This window comes from Corylus avellana, chromosome ca2 (assembly GCF_901000735.1).
Source record: "Corylus avellana chromosome ca2, CavTom2PMs-1.0".
Classification (NCBI taxonomy): domain Eukaryota; kingdom Viridiplantae; phylum Streptophyta; class Magnoliopsida; order Fagales; family Betulaceae; genus Corylus; species Corylus avellana.
The window spans coordinates 2,672,253-2,692,746 of NC_081542.1; the positions used below are offsets into that span (position 1 = coordinate 2,672,253).

Sequence of the window (20,494 nt, forward strand, 5' to 3'; positions counted from 1 at the left end):
ATAACGACCGATGAAAATAAATGAATGTAATATTTTGAAGTTTTCAAGGGCATTTTCGGGATTGAGAAGGAAGATCTTTTTTATGTGATCCAAAATCTTTTTTATTTTATTTTTTAATTTTGTATTTGTGTTTTTGTTTTTCGATGGACATAGGGAACACCCATGTCCGTACCACAAGTGGGTTCATTTCCAAAAAGTGTATTGGATGTTTCTTCAACATTTGGATGATGGGACGAATTTCTTCATAGATTTTCGGGCGAATTCTGCCATTTGAATTTAGAGGTTTCTATGTTGAGTATTAGTTTGATTTACCAGTTTTAAAATGTAGGTTATGATTAAGGGACTATTACCAATAAAACGTTATTTTTACTATTTTCCTTCACCCTTTGTGTTTACCAAACTCCAATTTGTCTTTTTCCTTCTGTTTTTCCTTTTTTATTTTTTATTTTTTATTTTTTATCATTATTATTATTATTTTTTTAATTTTAACAAAATTAAAGAATAATATATGATCATGCTGAATAATGAGCGCATGCTAGAAGAAAGCACCACTTGCATATATGAGGTCCTCTAATGAATGATGGACATGAGACAAGGAGGCATCGCATATTACCACTAATAAAACTGTCTTCTTCTTTAAGAAAGCTTTATGTCTAGCCAAGTTTCGGGGCCTTTGAAGACGAAAACTATAAGCAAGCTCTGAGGATGACGTGTTGCCTAACAACACCATTATTATCCTTCTTTTGGATTCTGATAGGGTGTAATAAGTTGTCTTAATGCAATGTAATAAGACAATTTATGTCCGAGTATGTGGCGCGATTTGACACATGCTTAGACAGTTCGAGCCATCACTTGTTTGAATTGTCTGAACATTTACTTGAACAAATGAGATTATGAGATCTCTAAAAGCATGACTTTTCAGATATTTATCCTTGTACATGCCCCAATGAGTCCTGCTATGTGGTTGCCAAAAGGCAGCTTAGCGTAGGACATATATTAAATAATAATAATAAAAAAAAATTTGTAATTTTGTAATTTTTTTTTGTTAATTAAATTTTTATAAGTTAATATTTAATTTTTAATACCTCAAAACTTGTTTTTGGATTCAAAATTAAAATCTAGGAGTGAAAGGTTAACCATTTAGGGATTATATCACCCAAAAGGGATTCGATCATCCTAAATTTGGTGCTAATACCTCAAATTTGGTGTTAATACCTCAAATTTAGTGCTAATACTTTAAATTTGGATTTTCCTTTAATATCTCTCTTTTTCAATTAAAAAAAAAAAAAAAAATTGGCTATGTCAAACTTTGGCAAACGCTGAGAAGACCTCAAGCTGCTGAAAATCTCAACTCTGCTCCAATATTTCATTGGAATTCAAATAATTTTTGGTCAAACGTGGTTTCAGATGATGACTTGTTCTAAACAAAAATATCATGATGTATATTGATTCTTTGAATGCTAATCAGTTTAATTAACTGCTTTCACACAAGAGGATAATGTTTAACTACCATTTATTCAACAACAAAAAAATAAGTTGATAGAATAGTAAGACTTAATCATTTAAATAAATATTCTAATAGTATTCATTTTTAACAAATGATTCCTAATAAGTAGAATATTTAATTAAAATCACATAAACTTTGGACTATAATATATATTAAATCATCATTTATTTCAAAAGTTTAAGCCGATAAAAAATAATAAATTTAATAATTTAAATTAATATTATAACAAAAGGAGTTTAGAATACTAAGAGCCTGCTTAGGAGAGCGATTTCAATAAGTCTCATTTTAAAAATTGTGTTTTTAAAATCACTACTTTTTAAAATCGCATAGACGCTTGGTAAAACATGTAAGTACTTTTTTTTTTTTTTTTTTTTTTTTAATTTTATCAATTGAGTGTTTTAATAACGTTAGCATATAATTACGGTTTCATGGCCAAATAAGTAAATATTGCTCCAAATATTGTTTTAATTGAAATCGTAATTTTGGTTTAAATTTGCACTTTTTTAAATAAGCACTCCCTAATCAGCTTATAGAAATCGCGAATTTTTTCACAATTTTAAAACTTGCGTTTTTAAAATCGCAATTCCAAATACTCTAAAATTGCAATTTTATTTAAAAATGCAGATTATTTTTTTAAAAACGCACTCCCAAACAAACCCTAAATCATCTATTAATAACTACACACTTGATCTTTGGAAGAAAAGTTCAACAAATGCTTAAATTCTACATTAAAGAAATGACATTTTATCTTCACTTAAATTATACAGTTTTTATTTATTTATTATTTTTTAAAGACCTCGAACAGTAGGAATTTTACCCACTACTCAACTAAAACGCATGTGGCCTATCTCTGCAATAAAAAGGCATATGTTAAATGAATCGACTGTGCCAAGCTTATTTCTTCCATTTGACTTCAAATATAAAATTAATTATCAAATGTTAAAGGAAGGACAAAGATAAATTTCCCCAACAACCTAATATTTTGGCACACTTATCACTCGATTAACCAAACATTTCGATCGAAAAAAACAAAAAAAAAAAAAAAACCTTGAAATACTACAATTGACGTGGTCGTCAGTTTTAAAACGTGATAAGTTTCACACGTAATATAACAGATTTTACGTAAATTGACACGTCAGTTGACGGAAAGAGCGAGAGACCGACCGAATTTGTAATTAGAGTTGGGTTCCCTTTGACATTGAATTAGTTATGATGATTTGGGCCATCGCAATCAAGAAAGTGGTATAAAATGGAAAGTGGAGAAGAGTTATCAATGAAGTGGGTGAACTAAACCCGTTATGTAGATGACTTCAAACATTTCCAATGCATATAATCCGAGAACACAAAGCCCACCAACCTCACCGAGTCTCCAAAGGTCACTTCAGTTAGGGAAGTGCGTTTAACTGAATTCTCTTCCACCTTTTTTTTTAATAATACCAACAAAAAAGGTATCACAATTGCAGATTTCGATGGGCCTCATTGTATTGTTAAAGGGAACCAAAAGAGTGGACCTTTTAACTAAAAAATAATTTAAAACATTTATGAGAATCTCTTTGTTTTTTAATTTGTTTTTTTAGGGTATCTTTTAACCGTGAAAAAAGTTTTTGGGTGTTTTTTATTTTGAATAGTTTTTTTTAATATAAAATGAAAAAAAAAAAAAAAAACTTTTGTCCTCCTCCAAATTGATGTATAGTATAGTAGGACACCAACCGAGAAGAGAGACTGAAATGGGGAAAGATACGTGGGGATGATGGCACTGTTGGGGGTGGTTAAGGTATGCCCCAAAAGATGGATCAGTTGCTCCAACCTAATAATAAACAACCAAAAAATGGGTCGCTAACATTTAGCATACATGTGAGATCATGCATTTGTACAAAATATTTAGTGTTTTTGGACTGTTTGTCAGCCCCCACCAAAGTGTACAAAAACATAAAAGCCACATTTGGGTTAAGTGCTTCGGATAAGGCCTGACTGAATCAAATTCTATCTGCAGAGAGAGTGGTTCTTCACTTCTTTGGGCTGCTTTCCCATTTTATAATGAGTAATGGCCAATTCAAAGGTTAGTTAACCCTCTCACATCAATAAATTACATCAATTTGTAAAGAACTTATAATAAAATTATAATACCTCTAATAATACTCTTTCGTAATACATAAAATGATGGCTATTTGTGGGAGAGTCTTACTTACATTGGTTATGAGTAATTTTTGGTGGGAGTTCATGTACTAGTTGGAAGGTTTTTACTACTAGTTACTTGATTAAGTTTCAAACATAGTATCCAAGTAGGATTAGTGGAGTGCATCTTTTAGAGATCTTTTGTCTATGGCAGGCATCAAGCTCCATCAAACTGACTATTTTTTGCACGATTTGCAAATTTGATTTGAATTCAATACGAAATTAGCAAATTACGGTTGAAGGATCTGAACTGTATATAATCGTATATCAACACAAATTGTCACCCCGTCCATCATAGCTAAATTATATAATCTTAGCTCACTTGTATAAGCTTGTGTCTTCCATATATTTTTACTAACTCATTGGATGCCATTCAAGCTCATAGCTGCCTGGTCATCAGGTCATGTAGTTCTCCAACAGGAGCTCTCCCAATGGTTACCATTGAAAAACTTGAAAGGACAATTACTTTCCACCTGCTCGATCTCACAAATATTAATGTAACAAAAGAACATGTCTATTAATTTTGATGGAATTGTGTAAATTGTAATGTTCAAGAGGTCAAACTAACTCTAAACAAGATTTAACAAGATTTCAGGAAAAAAAAAATCAATAAAATGAAAGAGGAAAGTAGATAACTTAAGCCTTCGATGCTTAAGTCGATAAGAAAAATACATGTAACAACTGTGGGTGTTTAAAAATAATGTACCTGAAATGGTTTATTGTCGTTGCACACATAGAGATGGAGTGTCTCTTTCTCATGCATGTTGTTCAGGATAGGGTAGGCCCTTGGTCAAGCATGACATTCGGTTAGTGTTCTCTGTGAGATACGACCCTTGTCATGTACCACCCGATAGTACGGTATGGCTCTTAGCTTGGCAAGATAATGAGACCAAATTCTTTGCCTCATACAATCGTAATTGGGTATCAAATTGTGCTATATCTGGTGGCTGTATTAGAGGATTCTTTGCCTTCTGATTTTAGGCCCAGTTGTTCGACCCGAATGGACCCTGTTGGGTCGGGTGTAAAAGGATGAATATTGGTAATTTAAATATCGTATCAACAATTAAAGACACGACTGGCAATTTAAATATTTAATACCAAAGCTATATATGAATAACAAGAAAAAAGTGTTTGTATAATCCGCAGGACCGACTCTCCTCTGATTCGAGGAAATTGGTGGCTTCTCAATAGGAGGGGGGACCCACCTCCTGGCAGGCTGTCTCGAATTTATCATTCATTTTAAAAAGGCTGAAAAACCACTTTAAAAAAAAAAAAAAAAAAAAGGATGAAGCATGCAGGCAGTTTATATATTATTTAATTTTAGAGTACGCATAATTAAACATAAAAAGCGCCTGTAGCTCAGTGGATAGAGCGTCTGTTTCCTAAGCAGAAAGTCGTAGGTTCGACCCCTACCTGGCGCGTGCATTGTCAATAAACTATTTTGCCAAAGCAAAGAGCTGTTTTGCATAGCCAGTTAGACACAACACAATGATGCAATTAAAAATGATTTTTTTTTTTTTTTTGGTTTTAATTAAAAATTGATTTTTTTTTTTCCGATCTCATATGAGCCTTTCTAGTATTCGATTGAATATTATTGAGAATAATTTTTAAATGGAATTGGCACAAAACTAAGTCTTTTATATCTTTTATTAAGATAATAACACGTTAACATGAAACAACAAAAAAGAGTGTTGTGAAAATACTAAATTTTTATCTTTATTTTTTTATTTATTTAAGATTTATCTTTATATTTTGATTTGTTCTTTATTTCGTTTTTTTTTTAAAAAAAAAAAAAAAATTGTAGATAATTGATAGATTTGGTGTTTCCACAACACTAAATTTGTTATTCCATCTTGATGAAAGGTGCAAATGACTTAATTTGTACCAATTCCTTATTGAAAACCAAAGTAATACATTGAACGTAGTGGAATTGACAAAGATTTCCGCCAAATTACAAACCCAATCTATAAAAAATACATATGTTCTTTTACATGTGACAATCACATATTTTTTTAAATTGCAATGAAAAATTTGAAAGAAATTTTATTAGAAAAGCATATGAGAACCACATACTATTTTAAAAACGTGTGTTTTTCACATACAAAGAGATACATGCCAATTATTGACGGGGTTGAAGGAAAACTCTGCCCATAGTTCTTATGTTTAGAAGCAAACAATTTTAAATGATAATGCATGGTAAATAAAAGGCCTAACCTATTCTCTTCCTACAATTAGATTGGATTATATTAATCTCTCAGGATATCCTAATCTTCTATGTGGCATATACAACAATATTGTGCAGGATGAGCCCTAAAACTACATATCCGTGTAAAAATAGTGGAAGAAATAGGCAAAAGCAGTGGATAATGTGATAGTGCAATGTGGCACTACAGCATTGGCCAATAATTGTTTGTTTTGCACAAATCCTCTCTCTTTCTTTGGATTAGCGTCACCTCCGACTACCATACGAGAGTAATTGTGATCATCAAATTTGGTTGCAACCGCTACCAAAAGTTTGGTGGTGGTGTTCAATCACCCCTTCTTCTCCTCAGGGGGATGATTGACCATCCATGAGCATGACACTGTTTGAGAGTGACTGTAAGTTGTATGGTCACCTCTTAATTGTTACTATTATTTTGACCTTCAAAAAAATTTAGGTGGCACTCCAGCTTCACGTGGAATGTCACATGAATTTGAGATAGACTAAAATCTAATAAAAATTTTATATTTTGTTCATATAAGTTAATGTGGTAAGATGCTACATCATCCCCTTTTTTTTTTCTTTTTTTTTTTTTTTTTTTCTAATGTTAGAATCTAATAAAATCTCCACATTTTGTCCATCAAAATTCTAGGTGGCAAAGTGTCATTTGCCATCAATTTAGGCCATGCACACTTTGTCACTTAAAATTTTGATGAGCAAAATATGAGAATTTTATTAAATTTTGGCATTTCTCTTTTCTCTAAATAATAATAATAATAATAATAATAATAATGAAGTGGGAATTTTGTGACGTTGACTTCTATGGGCAAATGTGAAGTTTTTAATTGCTGACGTAACTTAAAGAATACCTTGAGCATTTTCAATAGAGGAGCCATATTTTTATGTAAATGACTTCTTAAAACTCACTTTTATCTAGGTTAGCTAAGCCATTTTTAAATGTCTCTACATCCGATTAGCTATATTTTTATTTATTCTATTAAAATATTATTAAAAGTAATAAAAGTTTTGGGAAAAAGAGAACATGTGAGAGGAAAAATGAGAAAAATTTTGGGAAAAAGAGAACATGTAGAGAAAAAGTAGGAAAAGATTTGAGAAAAAGAAAAAATAGGTAAGAAAAACAATGAAAAATAAAATAGCTCATTTGAAAAATGCTGTTACATTTAGTTTTTTTTTAGCTCTTCTAATTAAATATCTATTTTATATATTTTTTTTTTTGGCTAATTCAATATAGAAAATTTTTTAAACATTTGAGGAGTTATTTTAAATAAAAGTAACGTTTAGCTATTGGGAATGCTCTGCTTTAGTTTTCCTCGTTCTCTCGAGTTAATTACCAAAACGGCAAAACCCGTTCAATATTCGAGTTCTCTGAGAGAGCGAGTCCTTCCGTAGTTAGTGCTCAATTCCTTCCCAAAACGATGGCTCTATTGGGCGACGAGAGTCGCGGCTTCGAGCTGGCCAGAAAGCTAGAGAGCTGCGGGGTGTGGAGCCAGTGGCTGGGCGAGTCAAACCACGCCAACTTCGTCCACTACCTGGCATCGCCTTCCTCGTGGGAGGCCTTCATGCGAGCCGACGAGTCCAAATCTAGGGCTCAGATCCAGCTTCAACTCCGCGCTCGAGCGCTCCTCTTCGACAAGGCCTGCGTCTCCCTCTTCCTCCGCTCCAATCCTTCCTCTTCTTCGTCGCTCGCGTCTTCTTCTCTTGCCGTTTCGAAGCTCAATTCGACTTGTGAGTCTAATCGGATTTTTAGCGTTTTTTGTTTTCTTGGATACTTTGGTTTGTGATTGACGCTATGGTTGCAGATTTGCGATTGCACGGGGACGACGTCTACTTCACGCTGGAGAACACAGCGCAAGATGGGGCTCAACAGCGGGAAGGTGGTGTTTCGTCCAATCCGGCGTCGTCCAAGGTTCCCTTCCACAATTCCATTTATTTCGAATTGCTTTGTTGCATTTGGTTCGCTGAAACTTTCTAAGTTCCTAACGAAATTTAGGGCGACTACGTGAAATTTGGTTCGCTATTCTACTATGGGTAGAGCTGTATTCTTCCCTTAGTAGGAATCAAGCTCAGCCCTTCCCCAGTTCACATCGTTTTTGAGCTTCCTTTAGTCGTTTTTCCTATTATATTTTGTCACTTTGGGCTACCTCTAACCCCATTGTTTGCATGCCACTTCTTGTCTTTTTGCTCGTTTATCTCAAGTCAACAATTGTGCAGCTATAGCCTCTTCATTTTATGAGAAATTCGCTTTCTTCAAGTTGGATATTTACTGTACTGTAAAGCATACTTGGTCTCTTAGCTTCTCTTTTAAGGGTTATAAAACCTCCAAAGAATCCATTTTATTGATATAGCCCAACTCTGAAATGTTACATATAATGTAATTTGCTTATCATATAAATTTCTCATTATGGAGCTTACCGTTACAATCCTGATCCAGCATTTGACCTGATTAGTTTTATGAAGGAAACCATATTGCTTGTCTGGAGCATAACTGAGGACCTATTTGTGCATTTGACTTGATTACACAAATTAGGGCATATCATTTAATTATTGTCAAGTTGATGTGAATTGGTGTTGTATGTGTAAATTGTAGGTTGTAGATAACATTCTTTTGCATTTACATTTTACTATTCTCTTAGGGAGTTGTAATGTTTTTTGCTCTCTTTGATTGGGTGTCTTCAGTCTGCCACACCCAGTCTTGGAGACATTTGCTTGTTGGCACAGGGATTTTGGTAGTTGTTGAAAGTGCCTAGCATGGAGACCAGCACCATCAATTTTGATTTGAGGTGTTTGTTTGATTTGAGGTGATTTGAGCTATTGATGGAGACCAGCACCATCAATAGCTCAACAATAGCACCATCAATAAGGCCAGGCATCAATTTTGATTTTGAGTTGAGGGGCATGAAGCTTTGCTCGAATTGAAGGATATTTTTTTTGCTCACTTCATGTTGTTGGATGAAAGGGCTGACCCTATTCCTCATTTTCCTTTTCTTGTTTTTCAAGGTTCTATATATTTTCAGATTTTTCTCTGCTTCTTGGGTATGGTGTTGGATGTTTTGTGTCTACTTGGGTCAAGCTCCCTTGGTGTCTTCTAAAAATTTCTTATTCACATGAAAAGAAAATGCCTTGTTCTTATAGTTGCCATGCCTTTGTCTTACATGTCTACGTACTATTCATAAACTCCATCCTCTTCTAAACTCCAATAGATTATGCGTTTAGGGTCAATTGCATTCCTTGTCCAAGTTGTTAAAGACCATTTGAAGGGTTTTTCATCTTTTCAGACCTTTCAAACTGTAACTTAAACAAAAATGTAATTTTTACGGTCCACCTTAATATGAGGCTAAATTGATTTTCATATGCCATGTCACTATCTTTGCTATTTTCTTAAGGTATTGTCAAACAACTTTATGAAACAGTACAAAGCACACAACAACCATATATTTCCTTCCCATAATGGGATAATATATATATAAAACCTGATGTTGTATGGTTTCATTTTTCTACTATCAACCTCCTTTATTGGACCCCAAGGGTAGCTCAATCAGTTGAGGAACTGCGCTCTATGAAGCGGAAGTCACTAGTTCAAATTTTTTCTTTTCCTCTCTTGGGGTAAAAACAACTATTGACTTCCTTTCATTTAGAGGAGATTACATACCAATGTTTTTGTGTTTTTCATCACAAAAGGTTTAATCGAGCCAAGTCACCTCGAGTATGCATGTTCCTAAGCTTCACCCCATGTTGGTGCCATTGTGTTTATTTTAAGACAACTTTGAGCTGGGCTTGAATCATAGACAGTAATAATAAGTCATATGATATTGTGCTTCTGCCATCAACTTATCATATCTTTTGTATCTTCCATGGCACAAGGGCATTTGATTATAGATGGTACTGTACCCTTTTTTGGAACAATTTTCATTGGGTTAGCCAACATATGGACTCAATTGTGCAGATTCAATCAAGGGCAGCTTTTAGCATCGGATCAAGATATGGTGAATCTGAGATTGATAACATACCACAGAGATTCAGGAATGAAGAACTGCCTGAAACATGGTATAATCAGTTTATTGAGAAGTATAGAGCTAGCAAACCCTATAGGTTGTCATCTGGGGACCATGAACCAGAAAAACGTACACCTGAAGAGATGTCTGCTTATCTCAGACTTGTTGAGAAGCATAAGAAAAGGCGCATGGCTATTAAGGAGGATCACTACATGAGCTATGGAAATTCCATGGTGGAAAATGCACCAAACATGTATCCAAATTCTGCTTTAAATGGCAGTAATTTTATTGAAGATGATATACCTTTTTTCCCAGAGACAATGTTTACATTGAACTGTGTGCCTGATAGTGCACTCTCCCCAATAGATAGAGTGGATGAAAACCAGAAAGTGGAGTTTTATGGAGTTCTTGATACCTTGCCTCAAGTTATCACCAGGAGCCCTGTGATGATTGAGAGGCTGGGTATCAGGCCTGAGTACCTTAGCACGGAACACGGAGGAAGCTTATCTCGTGGAAGAGTTGGGTCTGAAGGGAACAGGAAACGTATTGGTCCAGAGCAAGCGTCACAGATGTCTCGAAAGGTAATAGCACGAATGTTGACAAGTGTGGGGTTTGATGGTGCCACGGAAGTTCCAGTGGAAGTCTTCTCTCAGTTGCTGAGCTGTCATGTATGTAAATTAGGCCGAATATTGAAAGTTCTTTCTGATAGTTACAGAAAGCAGTGTTCAGCTACTGAATTAATTAAGATGTTCCTTAAAACATTGGGATATGGGTAAGTTTGATATCTCCTTTACTTTGTGCTATCATAATATAATTGTTATTTTACTTTCATGTTGGTTTTGTTCACTTTCAATTGCAGAGAGATGAGCACAATAAGTTGTATATTAGTTTTCTGTGTTTGTGTCTGCCTATTCCTACATGTGTATATGATCAAACTTATAGTTGCATGGTCTGCTGGTCTTGAATTATGTCTTGGATAAGCATGTTTTGGCTTCATTTTGAAAAATGTTCTAGTTGTTAATTTTGTGACTTCTCTTTTACTTTTTAATATCATGAAACTTTTGTGTAGAATATTCATGGAATTGCAGAGTTTCATGATATTAAATAGTCACAAAATGTACCTCATCAATATTCTACGATATATGTATAAAATATCTTCTGTATTAATAACATCCATTTGCAGAATGATTGCGAGACAATGTAAGGATAATATTGAACCATTTTAAAAAAATTTAGGAGGTTGAAACAATTGATAGTTGAAGAACAAAATTGAAATCAGACACATAATTAGAATCAAAGTGCTATTTTGATTTTTTTTTTTTTTTTTTTCAGTTGCATATATTAGGGCTTTCAAGAACTCTCTCTCTCTCTCTCTCTCTCTCTCTCACACGCACACACACACACACACATCTAATTACTCGCATTGCCTTGCTTATTGATTAGCGGTTCCTAAACCAACTAATTTGGCAAGAGGGCAATTTCATGCCCTGTCTACAAGTACTCCCGTCCGTGTGTACCTTTATATCTCCCACCTTTACAGCAACTTATATCCAATTAATCTAAATTAATTGCAAAAAAGTGAAATGTTTTAAGCTTGGCTGATCTTCTGGCCATAAATGATTGCATAGTCTTTTGAGGCCTTGATTAGACCAATCAAATGGTTTTAAATGGTTTGATATTTAATTGAATAGCTGATAATGTTAAAATAGGTTCAGGGAAAATCAATGTCCAAAAAATCTGTGTTATGCCATTTGGCATAATTTGACAAATGATCTAGTTCTAGTATATATACAAGTCTGACAGAGTCAAAATATACGGACATTGGTTTGGCTTTGAATTTAATCTTTCACTTCTTTTAGATATAATTTGTTTCAAATTTGTGTGCACTTGTATTTTTCATTAGTAATATCAATGGTAACGCCAATTTTCTAATTTATTCTTACCAAACATATTTCTCTTTTCTCACTAGTAATTTGGGGCCATTGGCGGAGCATGTAAAGGATGGCTCCAGGAATTTTGTACAACAAACTCAGCAGCAGCTTCAGGGAATCCAGCCACAGTTGCAGTCACAGCACCATAGTTCCATCCTACTACCCCAGCAAGTATGTGCATCTACTTTCGATTTCTCTGAATTTTACCTGTGTATTGCTTCGGTTCCTTGTATAATTTGCTGGTTTGTTCATGGAATTGCAAAATTCAGCTAGCTGATGCTAATTTCCAGTTATCTTTGTGTCTATATCAAGTTATGGTGTCTAACCTTTTGACAAACCACAAGCTCTTTTTTTCCTTACCCGGAGATCATTGAAAGAAATGATGTTTCTAAACATTTTTGCACCTGCGGTCCCTTCAGTATTTTCTAAGAACAAGCTTTTTGTGTAGACTAAGTTCAGCGGTGTGGATTCTAGATTTCAGAAAAATCTCCTTCAGTTTTTAGAGTTTCATTGTATCAGTAGATTTTCAATGTTGACATTTGCATGATGTGGTGTTATTATTATTCTTTTTCTCCTAAGTTGACAACATAGTTTGGCATTATTAGTATGCTGATGCCATTTCAATTTTTGACCTACAGATGCCTAGACAAATACATCCACAGATGCAGCAAATTGTTCATCCCCAAAATCTGGCTTTTCAGCAACAGCAGCAGCAGCAGTTGCGAAGACGCCAACCACAATCCACTCCTCGCCCTGGTATGGATACGGAGAAGGACAGACCAATGGTACAAGTTAAGATTGAAGCCCCATCAGAACTACCAATGGATGGCAATGCCTTCAACTCTATCAATGCCAGACATCCCCAGATGCATTTGCGGCCACAACAGATTGCTGCAATGTCGACTCTCCATGCTCAACCTGGGAGTCAATTTAGACAGATGTCTTCCCTTCAAATGCCCCAAATTCAGACACAGTAAGAGAAAACACTAAATAACAATGCTTTCCACTGATGGCCATTAGCATAAGAAATTGTAATTCTTACGAGTTTTCTTGTTTGCGTGCAGGAACATGGGCATTGTTAGAGCGCCACCGGTGAAGGTGGAGGGCTTTCAGGAATTGATGGGTGGGGATGCTTCATCAAAACATGATACCGAGGAAAGTAGGTTGATGTCCCCTTCGAGTAAGTAGCTTTGCGAGCATATGATCATTTAGTGTACACACACACAGACGTGCGGGCTGGTACTTTTTCTGCAATAGTTTGCTCTCTTTTCGCTGCATTATGTATGTAGAGATATGTAGATAGCATTTATTGGTGATGATAAAGTATGTAGTTAGACTCCCTGTAACTCTACCAATTTATCTAATTAATAATGTCCGTCAGCAGCACCTTTTTTCAGTTACATTGGCGTGTTTACTATCCGTTTTAACACCATTACTTCTATCTACAAAGGTTGAATTTGCAAGGGTGCTACTTCTGTTCTCACCCGGTTTCAATCAACGTAAAATGAGAGTGAATCATTTTGAAGGGAGTTTCAATCAATAAAAGAACAAAAAACCATTGGTGAAATGCCTGTTGCCGGTTCTCAAGGAAGTAAACAAATTTGACAATGTATTTGGTCTGGAGGGCCTTGTCTCCGACTATGGTCGTCATTTCTTTAGCTCTGTCCCGATGAATCTTTCCCTCCTCATCGTTCATCACCAACCTCAGTTTCTGGGCCACAGTCTCTGGTAAATGTCCCGTCTTATTCGTTCCTGGGTACTTCCATTCTTACTTCATGCTTGCCTCTCTTCCAAAAACCTAGCCACTAATCCTAGGTCGGTCAAGAAGGACATAATAACTGCACGGCTAAATTGAAATGCCTCTATCATGCACTAAGCCCCGCCCCAACCACAGTGAGTCTAGAAACCCCGACAGACCGGTGAGCTAATATCCTTAACTGCGGCCCCTATCTCGTCCAAACAATCCCATGACCTCTGGTTCGCTCCTAAAATCCTTCGAGTAGCTCAACCGAGTCCGCACCAACCGAACCACTTCGTTTTCTTAGAGCCCAATGTTGTATTTATTCCATTTTTGGTAGATTAGCATAGTCATTCTATTTGTTTTAGTCCCATAAAGGGTTTGGATCCATTTGAGCACTAGTCTCCAACCGCACACAACACCGTATTCTTGTTCTACAACCATGAATGCATCGAGGCATCAAGTAATGATCCAATGGAGGGCTCATCTTCGAAAAGTGGCGGTACATGTTTCCTCAATAATGAGAGAACATTGTTGCTTATATCTAAAAATTGATACCATAGTCTATATCTCATTTTCTTCATGACTGTTAAATTTTGTGTTTAGACTCTTGAGTCGTTGAGTCAGCTTAAACTTATAGGAAAACTAGTGATTTAAACACCCCCAAATTCAAACACCAAAACCATGATAATGGGAACATGGCTACATGAAGCTTCTTTTAGTCTTTGTTGAGTCCATAGTGATGGTGCAATAGATTACGATCAAAATAAATTACATAAAACAATCATACATGAGAACACAAGAATTTACACGGTTCATTCAATATTAAGGTATATTTATGGACATAGGTAATTACAAAAAAATTCATTAATAAAAAATGAAGTACAAAGTAAGTGATGAAAATTACTCAAACCCAAAAATTCAATTCGTACACTCAATCTCACTCTTACACTAAAAAAAAAAAAGAAAAAAAAAATCTTTTACCCAATTCTTTAATCCTACTTCCTACACAAACAAAATAATAATAATAAAATAAACTTAAAACCTCAAAATAGCTTACTATTAGTCGTATGCGACAACTCAAGCTCACACACTCATTCTTTTCATTTGTTGCTTTTTACTTCAACGTTATCTTGAATTCTTGCCACGGATGGCTCTCCTTTTTTCAAATAAGATAATGTGTCATACTTCATTTATATAGTTAGATTTTTTCTTTAAAAAAAATGCAATTAATGCAACTTGGTGTGACATGCTTCGGACAACAACTTTGTCTTTAACATGTTGTTAGGAAAAGAAAAAAAAAAAAAAAAAAAAACCTAATTGCCTTCTTAATGGGTTTAAAACTTTAAGTCACATCGGGATTCGGATCCCCTCTCACTGAAGGAGAAATTTGAGATTCTCCAATTGTTAATCTTGGTCATTCAATATTATCCAACGGCTCAAAGCATGTCACGTGTTCTACTAAAGTTTAAATAATAAAATATTATTAAATTTTTAAAAAGAAAATAAAAATAAAAAAAATAAAAAATAAAAAAATCTAATTAAACTAATAAAAAATTTGGGGTGGCCACCCCTATGGGCCGGTTGGGGATGGCCGAAGCCACCTCCAAAGACCAAAGCCACCCCCTAGTAATTTTTTGGGTTTGGCCCTAAGGGTGGCCGAACCACCCCCTGGGGCCATGAGCCACCCCCAACCTGCCCGGCCACTCCAAATTTTTAATTAGTGTAATCAAGTTTTTTATTATTTTTATTTTTATTTTATTTTTAAATATTTAATAATATTTTATTATTTAAACTTTAGAGGGACACGTGGCATAAAAGATTTATTTTATTATTTTTATTTTTTTGTTAAAAAGCTCTCTCATGTTTTTTTTTTTAGATAAAAGAATTATTTTTCTACACAATTCCAATCGGGTTCTTAATCCTTAATAGTTTTCTCTAGTCCATGTCTCTAATGTTTGACTTAAGGTAAAAATAATAATAAGAAGAATTATTAATAGGGGTTACGAGTGAGACTGAGCTGATATTGCTGGCTAGTTCTAAGAATATCCATTGCTTAGAGAGACACACACACACATATATATATATATATATATATATATATATGTGCGCGCGCGCACGCATATACATATTGTGAATATTGTGAAACTCTATAGGTGGTGTTTGGCAAACAATACCGAACACTACCATACTATTCATCTAATTTTTCAAAAAAATTAACATCAAAATATTATCACTTTTTATATCACATCATTCACTTTTTATTTCACATCATTTATTTTTTACTACTATTTAAATAAAAAAATCACTAGAAAACAAATTTTTTTTACTTTTTAATATTATTTTTTTCACTTTTCTATATTAATCATTACACTCTTTTTTTTTTCTCACCAAACAAGGCATATACATGGTCATGGGATGGGCTGATACTTGATAGCCAGCACTTGGAGGCATATCGATATTAAAATATAAAACAGCAATCATTTGTCCAATATCGAAAGTAAAAAAACAACAAAGAGGCAAATTCATGCCAACTTACATTATTGCATTGTTTACATAACTTTTTTTGTTTTTGTTTTTTTGTCACACAGTTTGAAAAAAAGATTAACCCAACGTACTCTTGTCGACATGGCTGTGGCTCCAAAGAAACTCAACAAATTTGTCAATGTATTTGGACTGGAGCTCCTTCCCTCCCATTGCGGTGCTCATTTCCTTAGCCTTGTCGCGATAAATCTTCCCCTCCTCATCCTTCATCACCAACCTCAGCGTTAGGGCCACCGAGTCACTGCTAAACGACCCGTCGTACTCATTTCTGGGCACCTCAACTCCTGCATGTCTCTCTTCCAAAAACCTTGCTATCAATCCTTGGTCACCCAAGAAGGGCAAAAGAATAAGTGCGCGTCCAAATTGAAACGCCTCCGTCACCGAACTCCAACCGCAGTGAGTCAGGAAACCCCCAACCGAGTCGTGAGCTAATATCTTCAACTGAGGCGCCCAACCCGTCCAAACAACCCCACGACCTCTCGTTCGCTCCTCGAATCCTTCCGGTAGCTCAATCCGCTTTCTTAGAGCCCAAAAGAAGGGCAACCCCGATTGCTCCAGTCCAAGAGCCAGCTCTGTGAAATCCTGTTGACTTGGTTGAATTTCACTCCCGAGTGCTATATAAACTACTGATCCTTTCTGCTGCTTGTCTAACCACTCACCAATCGTACCCCATGTGCTATCTTTGTTGTTGTCTCCACTTTCTTGCGGCGTCGAGGGAAGCAATAAGCCCACCGGAATTACAGGTATATCATAAAGCTCGCCAAGGAGCTTCAGCCACTCACCTTCCACCTCCGTGCTGGTTTTAATAGCAAAGGCCTCGGTGGCTGAGGTCACCGTCTCGATACGAAACCAATCTGAAACACCGGAAGTATTGTCTTCAAATATGCTGTCAAAAATTTTCTTCGCCTCAAAGAATCGATACGCTATTTTGGTTGGAAACGGGACCCATTTGGGAGGGACAGTGAGATCCTCTGGCTTCATTCTCCTCGACCCTGTTGTAATTCGTTTAAGGAAACACCACGTTGATGCGTTGAAAATACTGAAGAAGGCCAGGGAGATGCCTAGCCTGGAAGCAATTGGTGGTAACCAGTGAGGGGCAAAGTCGTGAATAATCCAATCAGGAGCCGAAGTTTCTAAAAAATGAGACAAAGGTTGTTGGAGACCATCGTGGGCTATCTTAAGGTAGGGGATTATGTGGTGTGGTACGTCCATGGTGGCTTCTGCGTTTTCTGGCAAGTTCTCTACGTGGGGTAAGGGAAGCTTCACGAAAGTAATCAAAGGTACTAAATCTGGTGGGATCTTGGGGAGGCGTTCAATATTTCTTGGGGTTGATATGAATGAAATACGGTGACCTTTTCGGGCTATGAGCTTGCCGAGCTCTAAAGAGGGGATCATGTGACCAAAGGCTAGCCATGGGAACATGGCTCTGATCAGGCTCATCAGCCATATATGGAGTTCGTGGTGGTGGGTGGCTTCTAGAGTAAAATGTTGATCTTCTCTATTCTCCGTGGATGGCTCATATATATATATATATATATATAGGGGGAGAGGGCTTGGACAGTGGTTTGATTGGTGAGTGGTGGGGGCAGTGTTATTAATTATTATACGAGAAGATTGAGCTACAAATCTACTTGTCAAACCGGACATTCCTGAGTGAAACTTTCTATATATATATGACATCACATTCGTCGATCAATAAGTTGAGTTGCAAAAACATTTCCATATGTGATATTCAAACCCGGCGGCTGGTAAATTACAGGACATTCGTGTCGGCACGCATTGCCGCTCTTGTCTGTTTGTGACTCTTTAAGTGTAGAAAACTAGAGACCTATAGACCTTTAATTTTCGCCTTCTCTTGTTCTCTTGTTCTCTTCCCCATCCACTTGCTATTTACTCAAAACTACAGCCGACACCTAGAAGGTTTAAACGAGCTGAACTTGAGTGGGTAGTGCTTGTTTAAGCTTGGCTTGTTGAATTTTTGGTCGAACTTGAGCTCGAGCTTGACATGAAACTTATTTCATGTCCAAGTTTGGCTTTGCCAGGGTGGGTATCGAGCTTAATTGGCTTGCATTAGATCATTTAAATTTTGTATTTAAGTATATATAAAAAAAAAAATCAAAGCAACATGATAAACAAATTTTATTAATGATACGATCATCAAGGAAACAAGGTGAATATGAGAGATTTATAGGGTGAGAGGAGAGAAATTATACCAAACAAGACATATATTCATGTCACGTAACTGCCATGACTTCAAGCACACTGTATTCACGACCTACATATATTCGTCTTCTTCCTGCCTATATTCATGTCACAAACCTCTCTCTATGAACACTGTCATGATCACTGCCGCATGAAGCGGAGCTGGGTGGAAGCATGGTCACTAGGTGTAAGGAGCATAAGACATTATGTCTGATTTGGGATGATTTAGCCATTAGGGTTACATTCAAATGTGAAGAGTGAAGACATGAAGAAGACGAAATGAAGAGTGGAAGTTGATTTGGAGAAAGTAAAGCAAAGCATGTGATTAATTAGACGCGCATATTTCAGGATGATGTGTCAAAGAGAGATGAGCTCATATCAAATGGTGAAATGCAGCTGGCAACCATTAAGATGAGTGTGCGTTTTATGTGTTTCAGCATGCCTATTGAGGTCTATGTTTTATGTGTTAATTTGAATTTGTTCTATAGACTTAAGATAGAAGAGGTGTCAAACATTCTTTTCTTTCTTGTTTTTTATGTGCATTTTGGGCCATCATGTGCTGAAAAGAAGTTGATGGTGTGTTATCAAAGTGCAATCTAATAATAATAATTAAAAAAAAAAAAAAAGTGTAATCTTCTCTCATTTATAAGAAAAATAGCTCTAGCACTAGCAGAAGATGATGTCATTCCCTTCCTAATATTTAGAGAAAATTTGAAAAAAATCACAAAAATACATCCACATTAAAAGTCTTAGATGCGTGAACCAGATGCTACTTTGAAGGGGCTCTACTGGCTCACACCTTTGTGGGGTTGTGGTGATGGGCTCGCCTTCCCAGACAGTAGTTATGACTCAAACCGGACATTCCACAGCGGGTGAGAACCCCGATGGTAACGCTCAAGGGGAAAACTACACTGGTCGCCCCTTCCCACCTTTTAAATTAATTTTTTTTTAAAAAAAAAAACCCACACCAAAATATATATATATATATATATATATATATATATATATATATATATATATATATTGACTATGTGACTTTTCAACCCTCAATTTAGTTATGGGCCCATGTCTTGCTTTATTGGTTTATGGGTACTGACATGGGAGACTAGCTCTCCAAATCCTTCTCTAAGTTGGAGTGTGTGGGGCTCACGTGGTGTACAAGTCTTTCTTGTAAAAGGCTTTATAGTTTTTGTCTTATATGGAATCCAAGAATGACTTGTATTAGGAGAATTGGAGTGCACCGACTTTGCCCATGTATAAAGCCAAAGTTTTGTGCGTGAATAGGGAGTGCGAAAAACATCAACAGAGCTGCACAAGTGAATTTGTGGGCTGCTGTTTGAGAGGCCTCACAACACTAGCGCCGCAGCCTTGGTTTTTGGGTGTGGGCAAGACAGTGAGTTTAGGTTCTGTTTTCTTTCTTCTTGGCAATGGAGAATAGCAAGAGAGAAAGAAAAAGAAGCCTTGTGAAGCCGCATAGTGAGAAAGAGAGAAAAAATTATAAGAGACCACCCGCCATCGTATCCCAGCAAAAGAAGAAGAGTTAGTATTCCTGTCTTTTGTTTTCTCCTTTTTTGAGAATAATCTCTATTGTGTGATAGTGAGATTTGGGTGTATTGGGGTTTTGGATCTGAGTGATTTTTTTTCTCTACTATATTTTTGTACTCCATCTTTCATAGTGAATTTCTTCGTGATTGCCTCTGCCAGTGGATGTACCTCACATTGAGGGAACCACTTAAATCTTGGTGTTATCTTGTGTGTGATTGCTCTCACTTTATTTAGCCGTAATTGTGATCGTGTGTTTTTTGCACAACAAGTGGTATCAGAGCTTAGGTTCGAGAAATCAAATTGACGGCAAATATGGCGAGTACCAAGTTTGAAGTGGAGAAGTTTAATGGGAAGAATAATTTCTCTCTTTGGCAGAGAAGGATGAAGGATTTGCTGATTCAGCAAGGAGTTCACAAGGCATTATTGGGAAAGGCAAAGAAACCCGAAAAGATGGAGAATGATGTTTGGGAAGAGATGGATGCGAAGGCTGCCAGTGCGATCCGTCTTAATTTGTCAGATGAAGTCATTCACAATGTTATTGATGAAGAAAAGGCAGAATCAATTTGGCAGAAATTGGAGAGTTTGTATATGGCGAAGAATTTGACGAATAAGCTGTACGTGAAGAAGCAGCTATATGGT

The 20,494-nt window shown here is 36.0% G+C and overlaps 2 protein-coding genes and 1 non-coding gene across 3 annotated transcripts; 2 read left to right on the forward strand and 1 right to left on the reverse strand.

The window, feature by feature from the left end:
• The first annotated feature begins 5,030 nt into the window (after positions 1-5,030).
• TRNAR-CCU (transfer RNA arginine (anticodon CCU)) lies at positions 5,031-5,103 on the forward strand. The gene has a single exon. It is a non-coding gene; the product is annotated as a tRNA-Arg (tRNA).
• A 2,126-nt stretch (positions 5,104-7,229) lies between these two features.
• On the forward strand, positions 7,230-13,226 carry LOC132171067 (uncharacterized). Its single transcript, XM_059582283.1, has 6 exons — positions 7,230-7,628; positions 7,703-7,809; positions 9,847-10,667; positions 11,865-11,997; positions 12,465-12,799; positions 12,891-13,226. Exons 1-6 carry the CDS (start codon positions 7,319-7,321, stop codon positions 13,012-13,014), a joined length of 1,830 nt encoding a protein of 609 aa, XP_059438266.1. The 5' UTR covers positions 7,230-7,318; the 3' UTR covers positions 13,015-13,226.
• A 2,839-nt stretch (positions 13,227-16,065) lies between these two features.
• On the reverse strand, positions 16,066-17,534 carry LOC132170763 (putative UDP-rhamnose:rhamnosyltransferase 1; the record flags this gene model as incomplete). Its single annotated transcript, XM_059581861.1, is given in 1 exon segment — positions 16,066-17,534. A coding segment is annotated over 1 exon segment (1,366 nt), but the record flags the coding sequence as incomplete, so codon positions are not given.
• Positions 17,535-20,494: the final 2,960 nt, after the last annotated feature.